The sequence below is a fragment of the Vitis riparia genome, chromosome 7, assembly GCF_004353265.1.
Source record: "Vitis riparia cultivar Riparia Gloire de Montpellier isolate 1030 chromosome 7, EGFV_Vit.rip_1.0, whole genome shotgun sequence".
NCBI classification, from domain to species: domain Eukaryota; kingdom Viridiplantae; phylum Streptophyta; class Magnoliopsida; order Vitales; family Vitaceae; genus Vitis; species Vitis riparia.
In genome coordinates, this window is record NC_048437.1 from 5,836,979 (window position 1) to 5,861,247 (window position 24,269).

The window sequence follows — 24,269 nt, forward strand, 5'->3', positions numbered from 1 at the left end:
CCTAACCCTCATTTCATGTTGCCACATCTTATAATCATCTTATTCATTCACACAGCGCACCCGTCTCATTTTGCTGCTATATCCAAACCATAATGGCTATGGTTTCCTAGATAATAAACAGGGAGAAAATTTTAGAGTCGATAAGAACTTGTGGTACAACTCTTCCAACTTTGTCTAGTAGCAGTACTGTGATCTTTCTCTTGCCAGCTTTTTATGGGAGGAACAATGGACTAGGCTTCCAAGACAAGGATTACCTTGGCCTGACATAGCCCAAAGTGTCAGTGAAGTGCACTGGGCCGTGGGAACCGGAAGTTGGGTTATGTTTAAGAGGAGACCATCAAAATGGTTGATGACGGTTGATAAGAAATACGACCAAGATGCGAGATTCTTTCTTAATTTTGTATGGTCGCTTTTCAGGAAACAAGCCTCTTCACCTCGCCACATTCATCATACAATGCAACTACTTAGAAATAGGCATTACCAACATCATAATAGAGAAAAAAACAACCTTCCTATCAAACAGTAATCTTCCTGGGCCTAATCACCAAGATTGGTTCAGTAACCTAAGTCCCAGAGTGTAGAAAATATGAAGACAATTAAACAGCATTCTAGAAAACCATCAAGAGATCACTTGAAAAACTGACACTAAGCGCAATTTTTACATTCAGAGGATGGATCAAGGCTACCTCTGCACAAGTCAAATAGCAAGCTAAACTGGTTATGTTCTCCTGTATGCCTACTTCAGCTCCATGGTCCAGTTCATCACATCCTCTGTAAGACCCATCTGTAGTCTTGTGAGTGCAGAATATAGTTGTTGTGATACGACACCAATTCCATTATTCTGATAAGAAACCCTGCAAAATGAAATATACAGTGAATATTATCTTATTCAATATTGTTAAGGGCCCTGTGGAAGCTCAGATAAACACTTGAATCAGGTCAGCTACCCTAACAAAGCCTCACTTGGTGGGCTATCTTTGATTAGAAATGTGCCTTCAGAAGCCTAGGAAAGCACTTTTCCTTCATTTTAATCAAATGAAAAAAAAAATGTCAAAACTTTCTTATCTAAATACATTGACCTAACACCCTCATTAGTCAGCTCTAATCTACTACCAAATGTTGCAAAAAATTATCCATCCCTGATCATCTTAAACACCCACTCTTAAATGAATTCATCACTAATGTTAAAGCTAGTCACATGTAAATTCTCTTTGAAGCAAGCACCGCCCTCCCCATCCACCCCGGGTAACATGTTTATCTGAGAATTCAATCAATCTCAAAAAATACCATACAATCCTGTAACTTTGGCAATGGTTAAGGGTATAGAATGCTGAATACTCAACCAAAAAAGGAACAAAAATGAAACAAGTCCAAAAATAAGCACAACTAAAATGGGCATGTTAAGATGGAAGAAAAAGCAACTCAAGCAAAAACAGATTAAGAAACAAATGCCCTAGCATGATTCTAGAGATAGCATCAATTAAGGACCAAACAAGAGAGTTGAGGAAAATGTTTGGGCATGTACAATGGAGGTCAGTGGCTGCAACAATATGGAGTAATTATCAGGATCCAAGGTGAAAGCACTGTACAGCCTAAGGAAGGCCAGAAAAATGTAGCTATTGCCCTTTTGTTCAGGCGTAGAACTGGGTTATTTGGGTTTGGGACTGCTTCATATTTGGACTTCATTTATTTATTTTATTTCCAGCTCATTTCTATTTTCTTGTGATTGGATCTCATCTGTGCATTTTCTCATTCCTATTTTTAGCACTATTTCTCGTTCTTATCATCACCACCACATGGTAAGTCTACACATTTTGCTACAACTACTTGTTCCTACATTCAAAACCACATGATAAGTCAACACATTTTCCTACAACAAATACCTATTCATAATTTCATACAATCAACCATAGATTTAAATGCAAGTGTTGCTTATTCATATATATTTAGAACTTCATTATGAAAATATGTTATCATAATATGAAGCTTACAGCCTTACATATCAAAAAAATATGAAGCCTACAGCCTATGGTCCAGAACATTCTGAGTCAGTAAGTTTGAATACTAGTACATCCAAGCAACAGTCTAGAAATGAAAATTCAAGGGTTTATCCTCCACCAATCAGATCATATGTGGCACCAAAACTATTGTTTTTCCAGTATTATCTAATATAAAAAACTTCTCTCCTCACCCAAAGTTTGGAAAGTATACAAAGGAATTAAAGGAGCAGAAACAGGAGCATTTATATAATAATGGTGAAGCACTTTTAATATGGACTGAACCCCACAAACTACTGCTCTTCATTTAAGACAATGAATGGCCATAATATGAAAGTTACTAGATTATTAAATGCAATTCTTAAACAATGTAAATTCTTCTACTTCTAATGCAATTAATTATCATTCCTCACCCTCGCACCAACCAGTAATAAAAAATAATAACTTATTCTTATGCTTCGTCAATCAGGGATGACTCCCCATTCTACTAGAGAAAAAAATCAATCAAAATTAAAAAGCCTTGGTGGGTAAGGAGTTAGGGTGGAATGCGGAGGTTGCAGGTTCAATTCCATGAACAAGAAAAAATAAGCCATCTAACAAAAAGTAAAAGAAAATAAAACCGCAAAATAAGAATATAATTGTACCTTTTGCCTAGGTAAGTTATGCTACCCACAGGTGATACAACAACAGCTGTTCCTGTACAGAAAACTTCGTCAGCATCAAGCAATTCATCCACTGATACAGGGCGCTCCTCAACCTGCATTTCATAAGACAAGCTTTAAAGATACAGTGTTAAATGATTCAAAGACTTCAAACTGAAAAGCCTGGCTGATGCAGATGAGCTAAAACTGTGGAACTCAAGGAAGACTAATGCAAGTCACCAAGTGTTTAAAAGATACATCACAGATTTCAGAAAACTCAATCAATGATGAAATTAGAGGTCATAACCAATAACTGTAGTTATCATTACCTTTCTACTGTTAAAAAAAATAAAAAAATAAATAAATAAATAAAAACCCAAAGTCCCCTCAGTTGCTTGGAGTTTACTCAAGTTATCAGGCACAAAACTAACCCATAAAAAAACCCCAAGTTTGGAAGCAAGTTACCACATGTACTCCTCTCTTGGTTGAAAAATACTTACTTATTTGCGAAACTTGGGAGAACCTACAAGTTAACCACAAGTAGGATTGGGCCGACAATGTATAATATGCTTTAACACCCCCTTCACAGACAACCTTCTTTGGGTTTGTATATAACAACCTTCTTTGGGTTTGCATGCAGCTCAATAAATTGGGATAAATAAACATATAGGAAGATTTGAATTCATAACCTCCCACTAAAATGGGAGCATAAATTGTAATAGCAGCAAACAAATTACAAACCTGTTATCACAAATAAATAAATGGAGGACCGAAGCCTCTTGTTAACCAAAGTTTTGATACCAAGCTTAAGTTTGTAGACTTTAGGTTATATCATGCTCCTACACGTCCATCATAATATAAATAGGGTCATTCAATGACCTTCCCACCATAATGTCAATTTTATTGACAAGGCCCTCCACAACTATAACTTAATTACAGGTCTCAGACAGGCCTTGTCCTAGTTTGTTATGATTAGGAAATTCAAAACTCTAGGCATCAAGAAAAGCTTGAACTCTTCAGCATATATTATTATGCAAAAGAAGTATCATTTAAAATAGTATTCATGCAGAAAAGAGGTTCTGCCCTTAGATTGCTATCTAATCATAAAATAGTCACCAAGCAAATACCAAGAACAACATAACAACTATTCACTAATAGCTGCCTAGCTTTCCAAAATAAGTACCTGAAAACCTTGGCTACGAGCAACATCAATAATACTCTTCCGTGTAATGCCAGGCAGGATCGTCCCTTTGATTGAAGGAGTAGATATAACGTTACCCTAAGAGGTACAGTGAATAAGAAATATCAGCTGTAATAGCCTCTGATAACATAATTCTTCCTAACAGGGCATATGAAGCATGCATTAAGAAAAATGTCGGAAATGAACTAAGGTATACTTTACAACGAAACTGAATTAAATCCAGGATTGACAAACCACATAAAAATTAAAGCTTAAAAAGATGGGGGGGGTAAAAACAACAGCAAATCCATCTACTATTCAAGCCAATACATGATAAACATGAACGAATAATGGAATCATTATCGTTTACCTAACAAGAAACTAAGAATAGGGTAGCAGCAAGAATCCAATTGAAGGGGTAAAATCAATCTGTTGACAGTATATACAAAATTGAAGAAACAGCAAATTGGTGCACACAGAAAACCAACATTTCATCTGTATGAATTGTAGGACCATCCTAATCATCATATCATACTTGAAGAACTAATGAGAGAGGGAAAAGTCCAGATCTTGTGCTCAATAAATATGAAAATGGTTCACATCTTCAAACAGTTTTCCCCCAATCAACTTAATAACAACTCCCCCAATATAAGATGATTTGAAGCTCATATTTTTATTCAGCATACTGGAAAAACTGAACACCTTACTCCTTAGGCTGCATTTGCTCCACACAATCAGAAATTCCCCAGATTGTTCAAAGAATTGAAATTTAAATTACACTGTATTGATGAGTATTTACAATTATAGTTCTCACCTGAACTAGAATTAAATCATCAAACAAAAAAAATGAAATTGAAACCAGCATTGACAGAGTTAGCAGTTTAGTTGGTGGTATCCTATGCGCAATGTCTTGGAGAATTGGAGGATGCAGCTTGCAGCAGTAGGATTCTGGCAAAAGTTTTTCATTAGCAGTGAAACCAGTAAGAAATTTCTATAAGGTGATCATAGATTGAGAGGGACAAACTTAGTCTAGTGTGGTGCTAAGATGGTGGTAGTTCTGTAATTAGTGAAAATTTTTCTGGAGCTGGCACTATGCTGATTATGGTTGCAGTGAAGATGAACCATTAAACAAGGTAGAAGTGGTGGTCATAGAGGAGGATTAGAATTAATATCATGGTCATGAAGTAGTAACAGTTTAGTAGATGGTACAATGAATTTTAACCAGTGCAAAGGCAGTACAAGGAGAGAGGATTTGTATACAGCAATTTTGGCAATTAGAATAGTTTCATTACAACGATGGAGAGCATGTGAGTTAGTGGTGGTGGTGATGCTGATGCTGATGCAGGTACTGGTGTTGTGGTGCCAAGGCCAAAAGGTGGTAGTGGAGGCAGCATTGGCAACTGATTCTTAGAAAGATGATGGATGGAGGCCATGGAAGGGAACTATAGATAATATCTCTTCCCTATGGTCCTTTAAAAATCCCACAAAAACTTAAAATCCAATTCTAGGACTTTGGGTGGAATTCCAATCTACTCCAAGGGTTATGGCCCAAAGACAATGAGTAAAAATTGAGGGAGGCAAATTGTCTGTCAAAAAAAATGTAAAATTGAGGGACACAAATCCATATAAAAATCCATGTATCAAGGGAAACTTCCAGAACAATCAAAAGGAGACAAAAGAAAAAAAAAAAAAAAAATCGCGTTTAAGGAAATGAATGATGCACAATGCTTACAAGCATGCATTGCCATTCCAACATCAAAAAATCACATGCTTGTTGGAGTAGGTATAAAACTTTCTTCGTAAGGTGGTCTGTATAATATTGGATAAGATATGAATATATGATTACTATTCAAAAGAAACAAAATCTCAGCATGTAAAAATGCATGGTTCTTCCAAACAGTACAATTGTTTCAAAGCATAGTTAATAGCCTAATAATTCTTTCATAGGCAATGAGATGTATAACTTTTTAAAGGGAAAACAAAAGAAAAAGAAAATAGAAAACAGAAAAAAATGTTGGATGGAGATCTGCTCTTTCCTCCAATAAACCAAAGAGGCCAAATTTTGCTGTCTCAACTTAATAATAAGGATAGCAGATGTAAATATGCACATGTATCAGACCAGTTGATTCAAAAATTAGTATACCTTTACAGTAAAAACATTACATGAGGAAACCTCCTCCAGATATTTTTTGTGAACACAATCTAGGTACAGAACGTCAGAATAGCCTTTGGCTTTTGCAGCAGACTGTGCCTTCAGAACCTGCAAAGATGAATTAAACGCATGAGCAAAGATAAGTTAGAAACCACAAATTTGTAACCCAATTTTCAGAAGTTGAATGTTAAAGATACTCTTCTATGGTCAAAAGACCATATTTTCCATGTTCCAATATCAAGCTCTGAAATTCCCCAATTTAACAAAATATAGTTTCTGAGGGGTTGATGAATGAACAAGAAATGTGAAATAAACACAACATTTTTCATCAACTTTTCAATATGCACAACCAAGCCGTCTTCTTGGAAAAGTAGCTTCATACCAAAATCCAACATCATGTTAAACAATAATATGAAATACAAGTTTCAAAAAATATATTACTTCAGGTTCATTACCGTGAATTGTTGTTAACAAAATTTTGCAGTTGAAATATAGACATAATTTTCTAGGAAACAAAGAAGCAACTTACTTGCAAAACATAACTCAGAAAAACCACAACATGTAAAGACACTTGGTTTTATTTTTATTTTATTTATTTGAAAAAAAAAAGTTATAAAACAAACAAACAATTATACGGAGGTTCAAAGGAACTATAGTCAAGGGACATCAAAGAATGTTTCTTAACAATTCTAAGATTGACGTTAATTTTATACTTTTTGGATGAACAAAAATAATGCAACATACAAGCATACTTTCTAGGACCCGTGGAAGAGAAATTAAAACCATGTACAATCACAAGATGGTGTATTAACAAATAGCAAACCATGAAAAGGTCAAAAAAAAAACAGAAGGCTAACTTACCGCAGCATAGTTTCCTATAGTCTTTACACCTCCAGTACCACCTGGGGCTGCACGATGGACTTCAGCCTCAATCACCAAATTTATTGGTGCCAACCCTTCCTGGCATGAGAAAAATGAACATACAACCTTGGATCATTATGGAGGAGGGAAGATGTGCCTAAAACTATGGGAAGCTGCAATATAATATTCAAATTACTTGCAGAATACAGTCATCCACTAAAAGACACTCGATAGTATGTGATAATTCTTCTACTTGTCAGGAAAGTAAACTTATGAAGCTTTTTGGTTTAGAATCAAGAAGTTAACTTTCTGGCCTTATAATCAAATAGAGATTGATCATGTCCATATTTTTGTAACTGATGCTCCAATACATTGTGAGAAATGTGCTATCCCACTATGGTATATGCATGCATATAAACATAATTCATTTTGCACATTACATCAATAAAATAATAAAAAGAACACTGCAATGGCATAAGGTATAATCATACATAAAAGGAATCCAATGATGCATAAAACAAAGCACATTTTAATATGCATTTACAAAAGGAAGACCTAGGATGTCACATGTTTATAATTAAATCAACGCTGGAGAAAAAGCTCTATCTTCTAAATTATAGACCTGATCATGAGTGATCAAAACTAATTGAAAGCAGAACGGATACTATTGACTTATTGAAAGCTAAATATTCAAAAGGGAATATGAAATCAAATATTCAATTATCACATATAAAAATTTATTAGCTTTGTAAAGCATCAAAGGACTAATACAAAGAGAGATACATGATTGCTTTTAAGTGACCACAAGACTTTGATAAGCATGCTAAAGAATATTACTAACAAACCTTGAAATAGTTTCCAACAGGAGAAACATAAATCAGAAAGGTGTATTCAGGAGAAGGTGCAAGACCAAGAACCGCTCCAGTCCCCATAAGTAACGGTCTGATATACAAGGAACCTTTACCTGGTGGGGGAACCTGAAACAAGAAATTGAAGAGTACAACTTACTAAATTAACAAGCAATACCAATTACGAGTGCAATTTTTCACTAGAAATTTGAAGTTGCACATACCCAGCGTTCATTTGCTAAAACAGTAACCTTTACAGCTTCCACAAACTGTTCAACTGTTGGAGAAGGCATGCACATTCTCTCAGCACCCATCCTCATTCGCTGTGCATTTTCCTCAGGACGAAACAGTAAAATTTTACCATCTTCTTTCTTATAGGCTTTCAGACCTTCAAATAGTCCCTAGGGGGGGCAAACAAGTAGAGAATAAGCTATGCTAAAAAAAATTGAGATTACAATGGCACAGGACGCTAAACATAAAAGATGAAACTTGTGACCATTTGCCATAAGAATCCACAAGCAACAACTTAAACAAGAATGATAACATGTAAAAAGGTGAAATTAATTCTGCAAAGATCTTCTAATCGCTGCAATTCTCAAAATCCAAAAGGCAAAAAGAGCTTTTAGCATGGTCCACAAAATAAAATTGATATTTGTTAAATAATAATGGCCACAAAGCCCATGGGAAAGTAGACAACTAGCCAAAGGTAAAGTTTATTCCCATAGCAAATTTTGCTTTTTGTTGTGCCAAAACCCAAACCTAGGACCTTAAATAGATTATTTTGACAAAGAATTGAACATCAATGGACTATGAAGATTCAAAGACCTAACCTGCCCATAATTTAAGACACCAGCTGATGGGTTCATCTCAATGTTCCCAAATCGCTGCAATTCTCCTTTGGAAAAGTTCCCACCTCGAGAACATTTCATGACATACATATAATCAGTAGGCATAAACCCAAATCCAAGGTTGTCCCAGTCCATGTCAGCTAATTCAGATACTTCACTGCAGTTTTTAACAAAGACTTGTTAATATGCAAAATCAACAGATTAGATCTGCAAATATCAAACAGATGTAATCTAATTTCACTACATAAATAAATAAAACTTTAAAGCACTATGAATACATAATTGCCAAACATGTCACAAGGCAAAAGCGAGTTAAGCAAATATGGTATCAGGACTGGGATTTGGTTAGCAACCTCTTTCGAGTTTTACATTTGTTTTCCTTAATAAATATCTTTCGTAGCAATTAAATTTGATAGGAATTACAACAGTCCTATGGTCAAATTCACATAATGCATTTTCTCCCGCATAAGCAATTCATTCATTTCTGGAAAATTCACGTGAAACTGGAATATATTAAGCACTTATTCCATGGTATTTCTATGTCTCTCCAACAGCACAAGAAGAAAGTAAATCAAAAATAGGGGAAAAAATTCATGTAAAAAGCGAAACTAGTGGGAATCTCCCATTCAGGCGCACCTGTAAACACCAGATACTGCCGCATCAAACCTTGCAGAAGAAGCCGCTTGAACATTATTAAAAGAAGAAAAAGAAGACTGCTTTTGAAGCTGCAAACATATGCGTGCGACACCATATTAGACTAATCAGTTCGACACATCAAGCTTCCGTTAGATTGCCGAGAAATCACATCAGCCTGGATACAGTGACATATTCCAGTTTTTCTACCCATATTTTCCTAGGCTTTCTCAGCAATCAAACACAGAATACGTACACGTATGTCATATAAACGAGGAAATGGAGATACCTGGAGCGGGGCAGGAAAGGAGATTCTTTTGTCATTGAAGAATGGGGGGAGAAGAGAAGAAACGCCACGAGAAGTACCTAGAAGGTAATTTGATCCCAGACCTGAGAAGACGGCGGCGCTCTCCATTACCCTTTTTTTTCCCTTCTCTAACCTTGTCACACTCGATTTCTGTCCATTTATGCGTCGGAGCCTCCAACTAAAACTGAAATTTCAACTTCGGCCCCAAAAATATTATAAAATAATAATAATAACTTACAAAAAGGACATGGATCCTACCACGTCGGCGTTCTAAAAGAACCTCATCCCCTTCCTTCATCAGTGGTAATCCAAAACTCACAGTTATAAACCAAGATTTTCAGTGCAACCCACGACTTTAAGTGATAAATGGCCAAAGACATAATCCTTTTAACGAGTTACAAAGCGAAAGAAAATAGAATTTTGAGCAAAAATAATTCGTTTGAAAAAAATATCCACAAATTAAATCTCACATCAAAATAAATTTCAAATTAATGTATTTTAGTTACTTGGACATCCATGTGGTTCAGGATTTTTTTTTTAATATTTTCATCACAAAAAATATTTAAATATAAGATTGTAGTTGGTAATTACATTTGTTTCAAGCTTAAATTTAAAATCTTAGTTATCAATTGTAATTTTAAGTTTAAATTTATAATCATAATAACCTACTACAATTTTAACTATTTTAAAAATTATTGAAAATTATAATTACTAATTACGGTTTTGATACCCACATAAATAAGTCGTACTGATTTAAAAATTATTTTGATAATAAAATTATTTTCTCAATATTTTTTATAAAATACTTATAAATATTTGATAAAGAAAAAATATTACACTTTCATAAAATCATCAACCTTCACTAAAAAAACATTTATACCTTTTTTACTATTTGATAAAGAAAAAATATTACACTTTTATAAAATCATCAACCTTCACTAAAAAAAACATTTATACCTTTTTTATTTAAAAAAAAAAAGTAAAAAAAAATCTATAAAATATTTTTCTTATTTGGTTCTTCATGAAAATTCGAGGAAAATATCTAATTATTGAATATTGCCCTGTTTTCAAAATTTTCTTAAAAATATTTATCTTATGAGAAAAAAATTAATTACTGAATGTTACACTTTTTTTCAAAAGTCCTCACGTTTGTATAAGAAAAATATTTTCTTACATTTTAAAATTTATTTTTTTTCTCACTTTTTTCATAGTATTTAAATATAAAAATATATTTTAAGCTATATGGTAAGAAAATTTTAAAATAAATAAATAAATTATTTTCATGTATTATTTCCAACTCATTTACCCTATTATATCAAATTTAAAAAAAAAATCTGAAAATGCACAATTTTTTCTAAAACAAAAAATGATTTTTTTTTTTACCATTTTTTTCCTTCCCAATGTTCCCTAATCAAACGTGGCATTAATATCTTACCCTTTTCTTTGACACTTTCCAAAAAGCAAACATACTATAAAAAGAAATGCTTATTATATATATATATATATATTTTTTTTCTTAGGTGTAATCATTTTGATTACGTGGCAATTAAAATTTTTGTGAAAAATAATCTATACCTTATTTGGCATAAGTAGAAAGTTGAATTAATAGTTCAATACTTCATATTTGTCCTGCATCCCATATTTGATTAATAATAAAAAAGTTGAAAGTGAAAAAAAATAATAATAAATAGGAAATAAAGAGAAAGGAGATGAACGGTCAAAGAAAGCTGCCGCCTTTGAATTGGACTATGATTTTTGGGAAATAAAGTAAAATATTTTATTTCATAGATTGACCCTACCAAATACTTCAGAATACGCTGACCTGGAATTGTCATCTGCATATTCAGTGAATCATAGTACAGTTTTAGCATGACATAAACGAGGATTTTTTTTCCAACACCTACTGTTTTTGATAAATACATTTCCCAACTCCACATGAAAAAATAACCAAATATATGGGAAATTTCCATTTAAATAAAAAAAGTCCTACCGTAGCCATTCTAACTTTTATAAATTCATTTTATTTTCGTCCATATAAAAATATTTTAAAATACATATATTTTGAAATAAATTAAATAATTATTTTTTAAAATTTCCTTTTACTTAATAATATTAAATATAATTGATAAAGTATTTTACCAATAAATATATTATAATTTTTTTATTACATAATTTGAGATAAAATTCATATGAAAAAACTCTCCACATCATCTTTAAGTGATAAATAAAATCTTTATAATTTTCTAATTAATAATAATTTTATATTTTGTATTATATAAATTCACTCATATTCTCATTAATAAAATTGAATAGAAATTTTGTTTGTGGACATCAACAATAAAATAAGAAATTTTAAAATTTTAAAATATAATTACAACTTTAACACTTAAAAAATAAATAAAATGAAAACCAAAAAACTTAAAAATTAAATATATATACTTAAAACCAAAAAGCTCGTAAATTAAATCAATAAAATATTAACCCTCATTTTCTACTAGTGTGCTTTAGATAAATGAAAGTTTATATTTAATTTATATATTTTTTAACCTTAAAGGATTTTTATCATTTTAAATTAATGTTTATTTGCATTTTAGATAGGTACTTGTTGGGTAGCTTTTGGATATCAAACGGACCTCCTTCAAAGGTGGTACTAAATTACTAATATACCCGATGCCAACTAATCTCTACAAACTGTCCCATTTGTATTATTACATTCACCTTCATACATGTTCAAATTCCATCATGAGAAAATGACAAAGCAGACGTCAACATAGCAGCATTCAAACTATTAATATCAAGATGTAGTTAAGATCACACATGGAAAATACACCACCATTCACATTGACTATTGACTACTGACTATAAACTTCATCACCTGCACCCGGTGCCTCTAGCAAACATCAACACACCACATCTATGGTATTTTCCCAAAAGGTTTCAAGGGATAAATTTACCTCTCCTAAAGCTAGTTACTAATTCGCCAAACAACAAAGCAGACAACTCACAAGCCATGAATGAGGAGAAAAACCCCCACCCCACAAATGCCACCAAGCCCCTCTACAAAATAATGAATATCAACAGTAAACTACTGCCCTAAAGTAAACACTCCACACAATTAAAGACCATATATGATGGACAAAGCATTTACATCTCTCAAAATATTAGTGAGTTGAGTCATTTACATGTTTGCCCTACTCTGAGACAAGTCTCCAGCGATGACAAAAGAACCCCTCCATGACTGTATCAACAACTTGCACGTCTGTTTTACACCAAAAGAAGAATATTAGTCATCATACTAGATTTCACAATGCTTTACAAAGGAACAATGAACCAAAAAGATGAGGGAAAGATGAGATACTTTTGTGCATACTTCAAGCTTCATGCAGTAAACTACAGCTGCAGTACATAAACAATCACAACTTCATGACTTCTGTCTTGATCTCATCCGTCTTCCAACCTTCTCACTTAACTTCTTATCATCATCTGACTTGGGAACACCCTGTTCTTGAAGCTCCTGTTGACTCTTCTCGGATATGGATTCATCTTGAGGCTATAAAAATAAAAATAAGAAATAGAGAGAAAAAGGGGGAAAACACGCATAAATTTCTAGACTAAGAAAAAAATCATAGACAATAAAAGAAGAAAGAAAGACAAAAGTATAGGCATAACAACTTGACCTAGAAGTCACAAATCACTAATCACATGAAATACAACAACAATGCAAAATGTGATTCATTATACTGAAGATCCAAAACCTTGCGCTGTATCTGGAATATCAGGGGGAGCACTAATAAAATAGCAAGAAAATCATGGAAAATCTATGTTAAAACCTAAATGAGCTATGCAAGCAGCAAATATCCTTGGAAACTTTACTAAGGTACATTTAAATGGAACATGATTATGGCTTACACTCTGAAAAAAAATATATTTAGCCACATTGTGTATAATCTCCATTCAGCAAGAAACACACTTGAAATAGACAAAGATGAACTTGAAAAATAACAAAATCCAGTTCCAATCCTAGCTGAACAAAAGAAAATGTAATGGCAAAACAATTGCATTACTAATAAACTAGGGGCTGCAGTATCAACAGTGAAGATTATTGTGCATGAGAAGGCAAAAGTTTTATTCTCCAATGTTTACATATTTACAGACCTACAGGACCAGTTTATTAAGCAAACCGCCAATAGACTGGTCAATGCTTTCAATAGTCAGAACAATGTCTCTACAACAGAGAGGACTTCAGTTAAGGGGCAGCAGATTCAACACCTCCATGGACTTAGAGCCAATAAAAGAATGGTCCAGAAAAAATCAGAAGCAAAACCCATTTAGGGAAGAGAGGTATCCAGGATATCAGCCTGATCTTATTACCAACCACAAAAAATGGCATAAATAAACCTTACTTTAAAAAAAAAAATTATATTACGTATTCCTTATGTACTTGATATATGGTATGTAACACTGTAAATTTCCTTGAATTCATATCAGAGCAAAACAAACTATATTTCAGGCTTGTAAATGAATCAATTCTGCAATGGGCTGGAAATATCCAAAAGCCCAATCTGGTGCGATGACATGTTCATAGGTTCCTTTCGTAGAGTATCCAAATCTGACTTGTGTTATTATACATGAAATGTAATATAATTAACTTTTAGATTATTTATAGTTCTAAGAAGAATTGTATGTACACAATGATACATGTCACATTACATTTCATTAACTAAAACATAATAATCCTACACATCGCAAACTACAAATTATTTTGCATAGGTAGATCTCATCATGAAAGGCCTATTATTGGATGATTTATGGATATGTACAAGCTACAAATGGCATTTATTAAATGAAGGAGCTTCAATGTATAAAAAGCACCTCACTGCTTAAGAAGCAACTGTAGCAAATGATGGAACCCACTTTTTCACAAACATATATACATGGCATTGAAACATAAATACATGGCACTGAAACTATAAGTACAATAACAAGAAGCTCAAGTAGAAAAGGATTAGGGTTGGGATGTGGGAGGTTCTAGGTTCAAAAAGGGACAAAAAAAGAGGTTACCTATAAAAAGGGGGAGAGGGAATAAACAAAAAACAAAAAACAAAACATCTTTCTAAAAGGTATTAGGGGACTCTGAGTGACCCAAGAGAAAGAGCATCCCACTTAAGTTGGGATAGCTCCCCTTTGAAGGAAGAAAGCACAAAAAGGTTTGGAGAGCCACCCCTTTGTGTATTTTTTGCACTTTGTGGAAGGAAAGAAACCCAGGAGCCTTTGAAAATGTAGAACAACTGGATCAACCATCGAAGAGCTCTTTTGTTTGAAAGTTTGTCAACATGGGTTAGGATGAACATAGCAGAAGGACCAATGCATGTAATCAATTGTGTAGATTGGGTGGGATCTAGATGAGGGAGGAAGCAATTTTTTATATTTTACCTCTTCCTGGTTATGCCTTTTGTTATCCTTTGTACACAACTTGTGTACCTTTGTGTATAGCTTTTTTTATTAATAACTTCTCTTTGCTTACTTATCAAAAAGAAAAAATGAAAAAAAGAGAAAGAACATCGCACTTCACTTGCAATATTTATAATTTTGAGAAGGCAACCATCTCTGCCTTACCAAATCTCTTGGAATGGAACATTATTCAACTCAGAAAACACTATGATTAAAGGAGCACCACCATATCAAAGATAGCATAGCCACTCCCCAAAGAACTCTCTACATCTCAACCTATAACGATTGACATATCTATTACGCCTGTTAGGTGCACTCGATCAATTCTGGAAAAAGGGTGAAGTAGACAAAGATGATCAACTCATATCATTAACAAGAAGACTCTTAGGTTGGCATGAGTCCTTTTGTGGCAAAAAAACTGGAAAAAGATTTGAAGGGTTGTCCCATCGGGTGTGTTTTGGATATTATGGAAGAAAAGGGAATTGGAGATCATTTGAAAGCGAAGAGTACCCGATTGAAACGCCCAAATCCTTGTTTCCTTATCTTTTGATCTGATTTAGGAGATTTATAGATGGGAAATTATATGTCCATGGGAGATTTTGTGGATTGGTTGGGGGCTAGATTAAAGGTGGGTTTTGTTATTTGTTTCCCCTTTCTTTCCTTTTTCTTTATGCATCTTAACACCCTTTGTGTGCACTTGTGTACTTTGGCGCTCTTCTTTGCTAGGCATTGTTAATGTAGATAAAAATAATAATAATAAAAAAAAAATCTTAGTATTTACCTTCTTTTGTACAAGAAGTTATGCAAAAACCTTAACCTTGGGTTAAGTTTTTGAAATATAAAAGAAATTTGGCAAAAGAAAAAGCAATTGATATAAAAACCTTTAATAAAAGACCTCACTGAGAAAAGACCCAAGGATATTAATAACCAAATCCTCATATCTAGAAAAATATGTGAATGGTACATATGGCCTAAAGATGCAAGGAGTGATACTAGCTCCTCAATTGCCAGATCAAAATGTTTGTGATGGAAAGTAAATTCCGAGATGAGAACGTAGGGTGGAGGTTCCCCGTTTAATCATGGTATGATGTCCACTTACAAAAACAATCTAATTTCAAATGTCACAAATATATATCATATAGCATAAATGGACTTGTGTGGTTTGAATTGTTTGACCAAATTTTTGCATATGTAAATCAGCATTGTTAACCTAGCTATTAGCTTCTAAGCGTGGATGTTGCTCAGAGACAAACCCATCTCTGTTAAGTAAATAGCAACTTCCAGATATAAAAGAAATTATCTTGCATTGGTATGGATCTTTTATAAGTGATTACAGCAACCGTAGGGTCGGCAGCTTAAATTTTTTTATTCCTCCCTCACATGACAGCCCAATTAACCCAATGTTTTGGGATGAAAGACAATGTTAAATATTTACACGGACAGCAATAACAAAAGGGTTAAAAAAGGGAAAATGTAAACTTCACTACCTATATCATCATCCTCCAAATGCCCCTCTCAATGTAAGCTCAGACAATTTTGAAAAGAACTGTCTGAGCACAGAACACTTCATGAATCCAATTGCAAGCAGAACAGAAATAAACAATAAGCAGTCTCAATCCTACTGGTAAACACCCAACAAATTAGAAACCCTTAAGTTACTAAAAGTTGGATATTATATATTTTAAACCTTCACACATCTATGGTCCTAGTGGAGTTAAAGTACAACATAAACTCCACTGCTTCAAGGACATTCGGAGCTTCAAATCTAGAACCCAGAATATCTATCCTCCTAGCCACAGTTTAACAAATGCTTTCAAGTCATAAAACTAATGACCTACCACATATCTCAAATGAAGCTATTTTATCTATGATGACAAGTTTAAGAGAAAATACTGGATCAGCTCTTGACGCCCATTTCCCCTAGCACTGCAATCAAGTTTCTTGCTGGTTATGCTAAAGGCATATGCATTTGAGATTGAGATTTTATTTAATCACAAGAGGATCATGCAGGATCTGATAAAAACCAAACAATCCTTCAGAGCATAAATGAGCAGGTGGACTGTACATGTTCTGATATGTGTCTAAGAATGCTGCACTTCATTAGCAAAAACATCATGGAGGAACTAGTTGAGAAAATTAGAAGCTACCTGACTATGCTCAATAACTTCTCCAAAATCCACAAAGAGCGCTTCTTTTCCTATCTTTTCCTGTGCCTTAAAGTCAGAGGATAGGACACAATTTTCTGCATTTGAATCAGCAAGGCCGTTTGTTCCTCCATGTTGAATATCCTGACCTGGTTCCGCTACAGAATTTTGCAAAGCATTTGGTTTGGCTTGATTGTCGAAGACCACATTTTCACATGTCACTTCTGAAATTTTGATGATTTCATCTGTTATCAAGAGATTGCTCTCTTCAGCACCTCCTTGAGTTTGATTCAGTGAGATTGATACATCCTGACCTTCTCTCGCATCTGATTGTATTGAGACCCCACTGAATAAGATTAAAAATATAAGTAACAATCTATACAACAATGGTTAAACTAAATCCAATAAGAATTATCACGGCACTAATATTAGCAATAAGCTGGAACACAAGAAGAAATTTATTTGAGAAAAAGTACCATGGATCAGCAGCATTTTCCTGTTGGCGCCTTTTCTTATTTTTCTGTCTTTGCTCTAGAGTTGTGTCAACCCAATCATTGGAGGAAGAGTTTACAACTCTTCTTTTCCTTCCAGCCAGAAGCTCTTTTTCAGAAAATGAGTGACTTGAATTTTCACTGGTGTCTTTCTTAATTTCAGATTCCAAGGTATGCAATCCTTTTACATCCTCACCTGAAGAAGGTACTTCCAGTATCACTTTTGGTTCTCCAAGAGCATACCTCGTGGGCTGTCTATCACTGATGCTGTGTGTCTTTTCATTTCTGTCATGCACTTCCCTATCAAATCCATCAGACAAATCTAAATTTCCAGCCAATGTCAAGTTTGCATTTTCAGAGTTAGATATCGAAGACTTCTCTCCATGCTTAATTGAGGGTTTCTCAGGAGAAAGTTTGAATATCAATTCAGCACATCGTTTGAACCATGAGAAAGGAGTAGCAGTAGAAGGAGAAGAGCTGTCTGGTAAAGCAGGCAAATTAAACCCAGAGCCATTCTTGACAACATTTATTTTCTGATGTGATTCAAAATCAGCATTGGGTATTGTGTTTTGTGCCTTATAATATCTTTTTACATAAACTTTTCTCTGGCTGGGTTCCTGATTGGATTGCTGCATCTCAGCCAAAGCAATATTATCTGAGGCAATTTTCAAATCCTCCAATTTCTTCAGATGTTCAATCTGTGTATGGATCTCTTTTCTATCTGCATGCAATAGTTCCCTCTGTTTCTTTAACTTCTGTCTTTGCATCTTAAGTTCTTCAATGGAATTACTTAGTTCTGCCCATTCCCTGTCCCTTCGCTCATGATCCAAATTGATCTCCATCCTTTCAGCATCAAGCCTTTTCATTTCCGAAGCAACATGTTCCAATTCTTTTGCTACTCTTTCCTTCATTGAGCTGATATGTTGTAATTCCTTCATTTTTTCTTGCTCAAATGTCTTCTCTCTTTCTTTGAAATAACTCTCTAATTCTTCACGCCTGTTGTCAATGCAGTTCTCAAGCTCCTTCTTCTGCATCTCAATGTCCAGCAAGAAATCAGCACGTTCTTGCTGAATTTTGCTGAACCACTCAGAACGCTCATGCACCATTTTACTCATAAAGTCTTCTCGCTCACGAGAAAGTGACTCAACCTCCTGTTTATACTGATCTCGCATGGCATCCTTCTCTAGTTTCAGGCTATCACGCTCGTCCTTGAGAAACTTGGAAATAGCTAGCCTTTCCTCAGCAATACGTTCTGCTTCATTTCGAAGTTCCTCTCTTTTCTCATCAATTGATTCCCACTCAGCTTCAAAATTTGCCTTCTGTGCTCTCAACTCATCTGCCTCAGCCATTAGTTCCAGTTTTTGAGCTCTGATCACATCAATCTCTTCCTTAAGCTTCATTTCTAGAACTAGTAACTCACTTGTTTCACTTTTCATGGCCTCTACTTTCTCCTTCGCATGATCAACTTGTTTCTTTTTGTCTTCTAATGAAGACAAGGACTTCTCGATATTTAGCTTCATCTTGTTGATCTCTTCTTTTTCTTTCTCCAAATGAATTTTCTCCAACTCAACATCTTTTTCAGCAGCATTTAGATATTTCTCTTTCTCATCAAGTGAATTCAACTTTTCTGTAACATCCTTCTCCTTCTCTGCTAGTGCTCTGGACTGAACCTCCAACTCATGTTCCCTTTCCAAGGCAAAGTCCTCCCGGTTGCTAAGATCTACCTCCCTCAACTCCGAAGCCCGTCTCTTAGCTTCAATTTCATCTTCCACCAACTTGCGCTTTGTTTCCAGCTCTGCTTCAAACTCAGCTTTCCTAGTTTTCAAAGCAATTTCATGAAGAGCCATAAGTTTTTGAACTTCATCCTGCACAGCTCACCAAGTAGTAGGATTAGAAAATTTTGCACCGGTTATAATTAAAAGCCAGTTTCATTAGTCCCCTAATACATATGAAAAATCTTGAATAATGTTCCAGCCAAAGGCATTCAATAACTATTCAACTTCATTATGATGGAAATTGACAATGAAGACACATGCAGTAACTCACAGATTCCTTGCTTGCAATTTTTTCTTGTAAGATAAGAATCTCATGCTCCTTCTTGTTCAGCAAAGCTTCTCTTTTGACAACATCCTGGGCGCATTCAAAAGAGAATATAAATAAATAGCTCTTCCTATAAATAAAGAGCAAAAGATATAAACAACCAACCTCCTCTCTTGTTGTCAAGGAAGCCAGCTTCAGCCCCAGATTAGATTTTTCTTCATTTAGGGCTCTAAGTTCTTTCTCAATGTTAGATTTTGAGGCCTCCAACTCTTTCTCAAGTCGATTTAATTCCTGGGATCTACTAAAAATGTACTCTTCCCGCTGGTTCAACAAAGCTTGTCCATCAAGTAATCTTTCCTGTCCTTGCTGGACATTTTTCTGCCTTTCAGATAATGACTGCCTCTCAAGAATGATCTCTTTCTCTTTTTCATCACAGCTAGAAGATAAAAAGAATACAAATTAACAAAATCTCAAAATCAAACCACTTTCTACCAAATTATACATCATCACTGGGATGCAGATTTTCACCAAAACTTTGATTATGTCTCTACAACTTTTATATGCCATGATTTTAATGGGATTATATATCATGGATTTGTTGGCAAACAGCAGTATGGGTGTGCATGAGCTCTCTCAGTGGACAGGTCCTGGCATGTTTTCCTATTATTGCTTAAGTTTTAGAGGATGGGCACAGGTTGTATTGACATTAGATCAGAAAACCAAACATCATTCAGATAGAACTAGTAAACCTAACAATAAGAGTATGTGGAGTTAAAATCATGAATCGAGCAAATGAATGGACCACATACTCAGACTTGAAAGAGATCAGACGTCTCCGTAGATCATCTTCACGTGCTTCAACTTCCTGTAGCTTTCTTTCAGCAGTACGGCGAAAGCAGATGGCTTCTGCTTGAAAAGCTTCTGCTGCATGCAGCTTTGCTTCAGCCTCAACAAACCTTTTCTGTGCATCCTCTACCATACTGTGCGCTTCAGCCAATTTAATCTCAGCTGCAACCTTAGTTTCAGCACATTCTTGCCGCATCTCATGCAAGGCCTTCTCAAGCTACAGAATTCATAAAGAAGTTACCGCTTAACCAATTATAATAAGGAAAATCCCAACTGATAGGATTAAATCGGTAAGGAGAAATTTACTTCAATTGATAGAAAACCCAAATCATAAGCTTACATTTGCAATACACTCTTTTTCAATTTCTAAAGCCTTCTTCAGACTGTCTTCTCGTTTCCTTGCTTCAGCTAAAGCAGATGAATGTGCAGATTGATCACGCTTATATACTATTTCAGCTGATTCAGCTTCGGTTTTAATTTGCTCATACTTAGCAGCCCACTCCTTCCTTTCCAATATGAGAAGTCCCATATGGTGTTGGTGATCAAAAATCTAGAGGAGATTAAACTGGTTAGTATACATTGAAACAGGGGAAAAGAAAGTCTCTATACTGAATTAAAGCCTGGCTATATTAGGAACAATTGGGAAAACAATCTATGTAATGATTACTAATACCAGCACATGCCCTTACAAAAAAGGATTTGAGAACAATGACAAACAATTTTATAGATCCCATGGAACTGATATAGACCCTTCCTTCACTCCTTTGCTTTTTAAGCATACAGAATTTAAATGAAGATAATATAAGGCATAGTTTTCATGAGCAACTTTCCAAAGTAAAACTAGCTTTTATAATGACAATTTAGTCAAATAAATGTGACAGAAATGTCTCTAGAATACTGCCGCTGGATAATTCCTGGATATTGAATTAGTCACGTTGCTTAACCCTGAATGTGGAATGACTTTCATAAATCAGTACAATGAGTCGGGAAACCATCTCAGCCAAGGTTTCCTTGAAGAGTAGCATGTTTAAATCTTAGTCACCCAGAGCCCTCAAAAATAGTGACTCTTCAGTGAAGTTTGGATGCTGCTATAAGCTATTACACACTAACTGGATCCTAGATGCCAATCTTCTCATACAAAAACTGCAAAAATCAAATATTCTTTCTCAAGAATCCTAATTACAGGAAAAAATTAACATGCAATGGCTCTTCAAAAACAAAGTATCATTGTTATCAGTAATACACAAACTCCTGGTAGAAGAAAATGCCTGAGATACCCAAGCATATTAAAATATATAAACATCCAATCCCTCATGCACATATGGCTTTGCCGTGTTCAGCTCACCCTCCTCCAAGTCAAAGTTAATGGGCACAGTTTTCCCCTCTTCACTCAGCACCCAAAGATTAAGCCCAAGTGGAAACTGAATTTAATCACCATTAAGGTGGATGAGTTCCGCATAAACTTAAAATACCACTACTATATTGTTTCCAATATTGCACTTCTACATCTGACATACTTAGATAATGACTATTCATACTATTCATTTTCCTTATCCTTAAGCCGTATCTTTATGCCATTTCATGTGGAAAAAAAAAGGTTAAGCTAGTTCCATATCTAGCAGCAGTAAAGAAGTGAGGCATAAATCAAGATTGACCCTCAGAATTCTTTTTTTGTCTCGTTAACCTTCTTCATTAAACACTCTGGTTCTGAAATGCCACCAAGGCCAAGTAGAGTATCGACTTTACAAGAAACTAAAATTATCACGAACGCAACAAACGCACCCAAAGAAACCACCAATTAATGCAAAATCCAACACAACACAAGTCCAAATTTCACAGCAACAGTGAATTAGTAACAGGCAAAGGAAAGAAGAGCAAGAACCTCCGCTTCAAGTTTCGCAATATAGGCGATAAGAGCAGCCTTATCCCTCCGCTTGATCGACTCTTCATCGAAGCCAGCGTCGCGGAGTCGCTTCCAGATTGCATCATCACTGAGAGGGCTTTGCAAAACCCTAGAACCAGGCGTCGCCGCGATGGACAATCGCGCCGGTTGAGGACTCGCCATGGAAGTCCTCTTCCGATCAACAAACCCTAGATTCGCTTCGCTTTTGCTTCCGCTTTGTGTGATCTGTCGTTTGAGTGGTGGAATCAGGAACGCGAACTCCACCTTCTCTTGCTTTTGCCTGCCTTTTTCCAGAGAGACTCCACTCCGTATTGTGATTGGCCGTGATAGTGGACCTGTTACTCTAGCTTTGAGAGCATTTTACTATTGCATAAATTGACTGTTTAGTCCTGGCGTGTAGACCCTTTTTTGTCCAGATCACTCCGATCAGGCTCAACTGTTTCATTTGTTTGCACAAAACGCTGTCGTTTTATACTGGATATCGACTTCGGCTTTCGGCCGCCTCTTGCTTCCTTAGCGGCGGAAATTTTTGAAATTACAAAAATGTTCCTTGTAATTTTTTCGGGAGTTGCAATCCCTGTGGCTTCTGGCGGAAGGAATTCAACAACCCATCTACATAATTCCATTTTAGAAATATAAATTCAAAATAAAAAATATATATATGAAGGGTGGAAAAATCGAATACACTCGTTTTTTTTAATAAGATAAATACCATAAATATTTTAAATTATTTAATTAAAATATAATAAATTACCATTTTAATTATTTGATTTTACCCAATATTATTTTATCAATCTTAAATTGGTATAGCAAATTAAAATATTGATATATTTGAATAAAAAGGAAGAGAACAATTTCCAAATTAAAAAAATAACATCCCTTTTTCAATACACTAAATATAACCATTTTTTTATTAAAATAAATATATGAAGGGTATTTATGTCTTTCAAAAGATGAATTAAAATGGAGAAATATATCATACCTCAATCGAATATTAAACATTTACCCAATAATTGAGAAGTAAGGAAACCATGTGCTACTTCACATATTTTGGTTGTTTGTGATGATTGATTAGAAAATTTGAGAAGTCGTTTCGAAGGGAACAGGTTGAAAAAGCATGAGGTATTATTACAGGATAAGGCGTTCAGCACAAAAATGATTTGGGATTCATTTAAAAATTATTCTCCTTCAAAGAATGCATCATTAGTTCTATTATCCATGTTTAATTTTCATTCAATAATATATCTTCTGGAACGGTAGAATCGAACCTTTCAAATTTTCTATCAAGTATTACTCCGGTGTATGTATTTTCAATGAAGTCAAAACAAATACTTGCTTCAATGTTAATATAAAAATAAATTTTAATTAGGAAAATTATGTAAAATTGCGTTATTAAGAGGAATAAATGGATAGGTATGACCTTTATCATTTAAAGAAATTTTTTTAAAAAATTAATTATTTTTTAAAAAATGGTTTTGATGCTTTGATGTAGAGTTTTAAGCCAAACATATTTTTGTGGATTTTTAGACCAGATAATCAATATATATATTGTTTTTAATGATCTTTTAATTGCATGTTGAAGACATTATTCTTTCAATCCTCCACTTGAATAATAAAAGCTTGATTCTCATTTATACATTTAGTTCTTTAACAGTGTAAAGATAAGTGATTCTCTCTCATTGATTCTGCAAATTGTTATTAGAAGAACCTCACTTTAAATTAAAGGTTAGCATTGTATAACTGTTATATTTTATAACAATTTTAATTAAAAGTTGGTTTTACAGTAATTTTAAAACACAGTCTTTAATCTAAAAAATGTTTTTGAAAAAAATTAAGTGTTTGACAAATTAAACTCTTGTTGGAGCTTATTGTTTTCTTATTGATGAATCGTTTTATCAAGTTAAATTATTTATCTAAGACTCGATGG

At 34.3% G+C, this 24,269-nt stretch overlaps 2 protein-coding genes across 3 annotated transcripts; both read right to left on the reverse strand.

Annotated features, from left to right (window-relative positions):
* Window positions 1-443: 443 nt before the first annotated feature.
* LOC117918734 (branched-chain amino acid aminotransferase 2, chloroplastic) lies at window positions 444-9,624 on the reverse strand. Its single transcript, XM_034835593.1, has 10 exons — window positions 9,450-9,624; window positions 9,164-9,252; window positions 8,510-8,684; window positions 7,904-8,080; window positions 7,677-7,808; window positions 6,832-6,930; window positions 5,962-6,078; window positions 3,822-3,917; window positions 2,642-2,754; window positions 444-854 (listed from the first exon to the last, which is right to left on the reverse strand). The coding sequence occupies exons 1-10, from the start codon at window positions 9,573-9,575 to the stop codon at window positions 737-739; spliced, it is 1,242 nt and encodes a 413-aa protein (XP_034691484.1). The 5' UTR covers window positions 9,576-9,624; the 3' UTR covers window positions 444-736.
* A 2,603-nt stretch (window positions 9,625-12,227) lies between these two features.
* Window positions 12,228-22,695, reverse strand: LOC117918006 (protein CROWDED NUCLEI 4). 2 transcript variants are annotated; one of them, XM_034834518.1, is made up of 9 exons: window positions 22,322-22,693; window positions 20,780-20,989; window positions 20,403-20,656; window positions 19,759-20,029; window positions 19,600-19,683; window positions 17,539-19,418; window positions 17,066-17,408; window positions 12,826-13,017; window positions 12,228-12,726 (listed from the first exon to the last, which is right to left on the reverse strand). In XM_034834518.1, exons 1-8 carry the CDS (start codon window positions 22,502-22,504, stop codon window positions 12,889-12,891), a joined length of 3,354 nt encoding a protein of 1,117 aa, XP_034690409.1. In that variant the 5' UTR covers window positions 22,505-22,693; the 3' UTR covers window positions 12,228-12,726; window positions 12,826-12,888. The 2 variants fall into 2 exon arrangements, with proteins under 2 accessions (XP_034690409.1, XP_034690408.1); XM_034834517.1 differs by having other exon boundaries at window positions 19,600-20,029; window positions 22,322-22,695.
* Window positions 22,696-24,269: the final 1,574 nt, after the last annotated feature.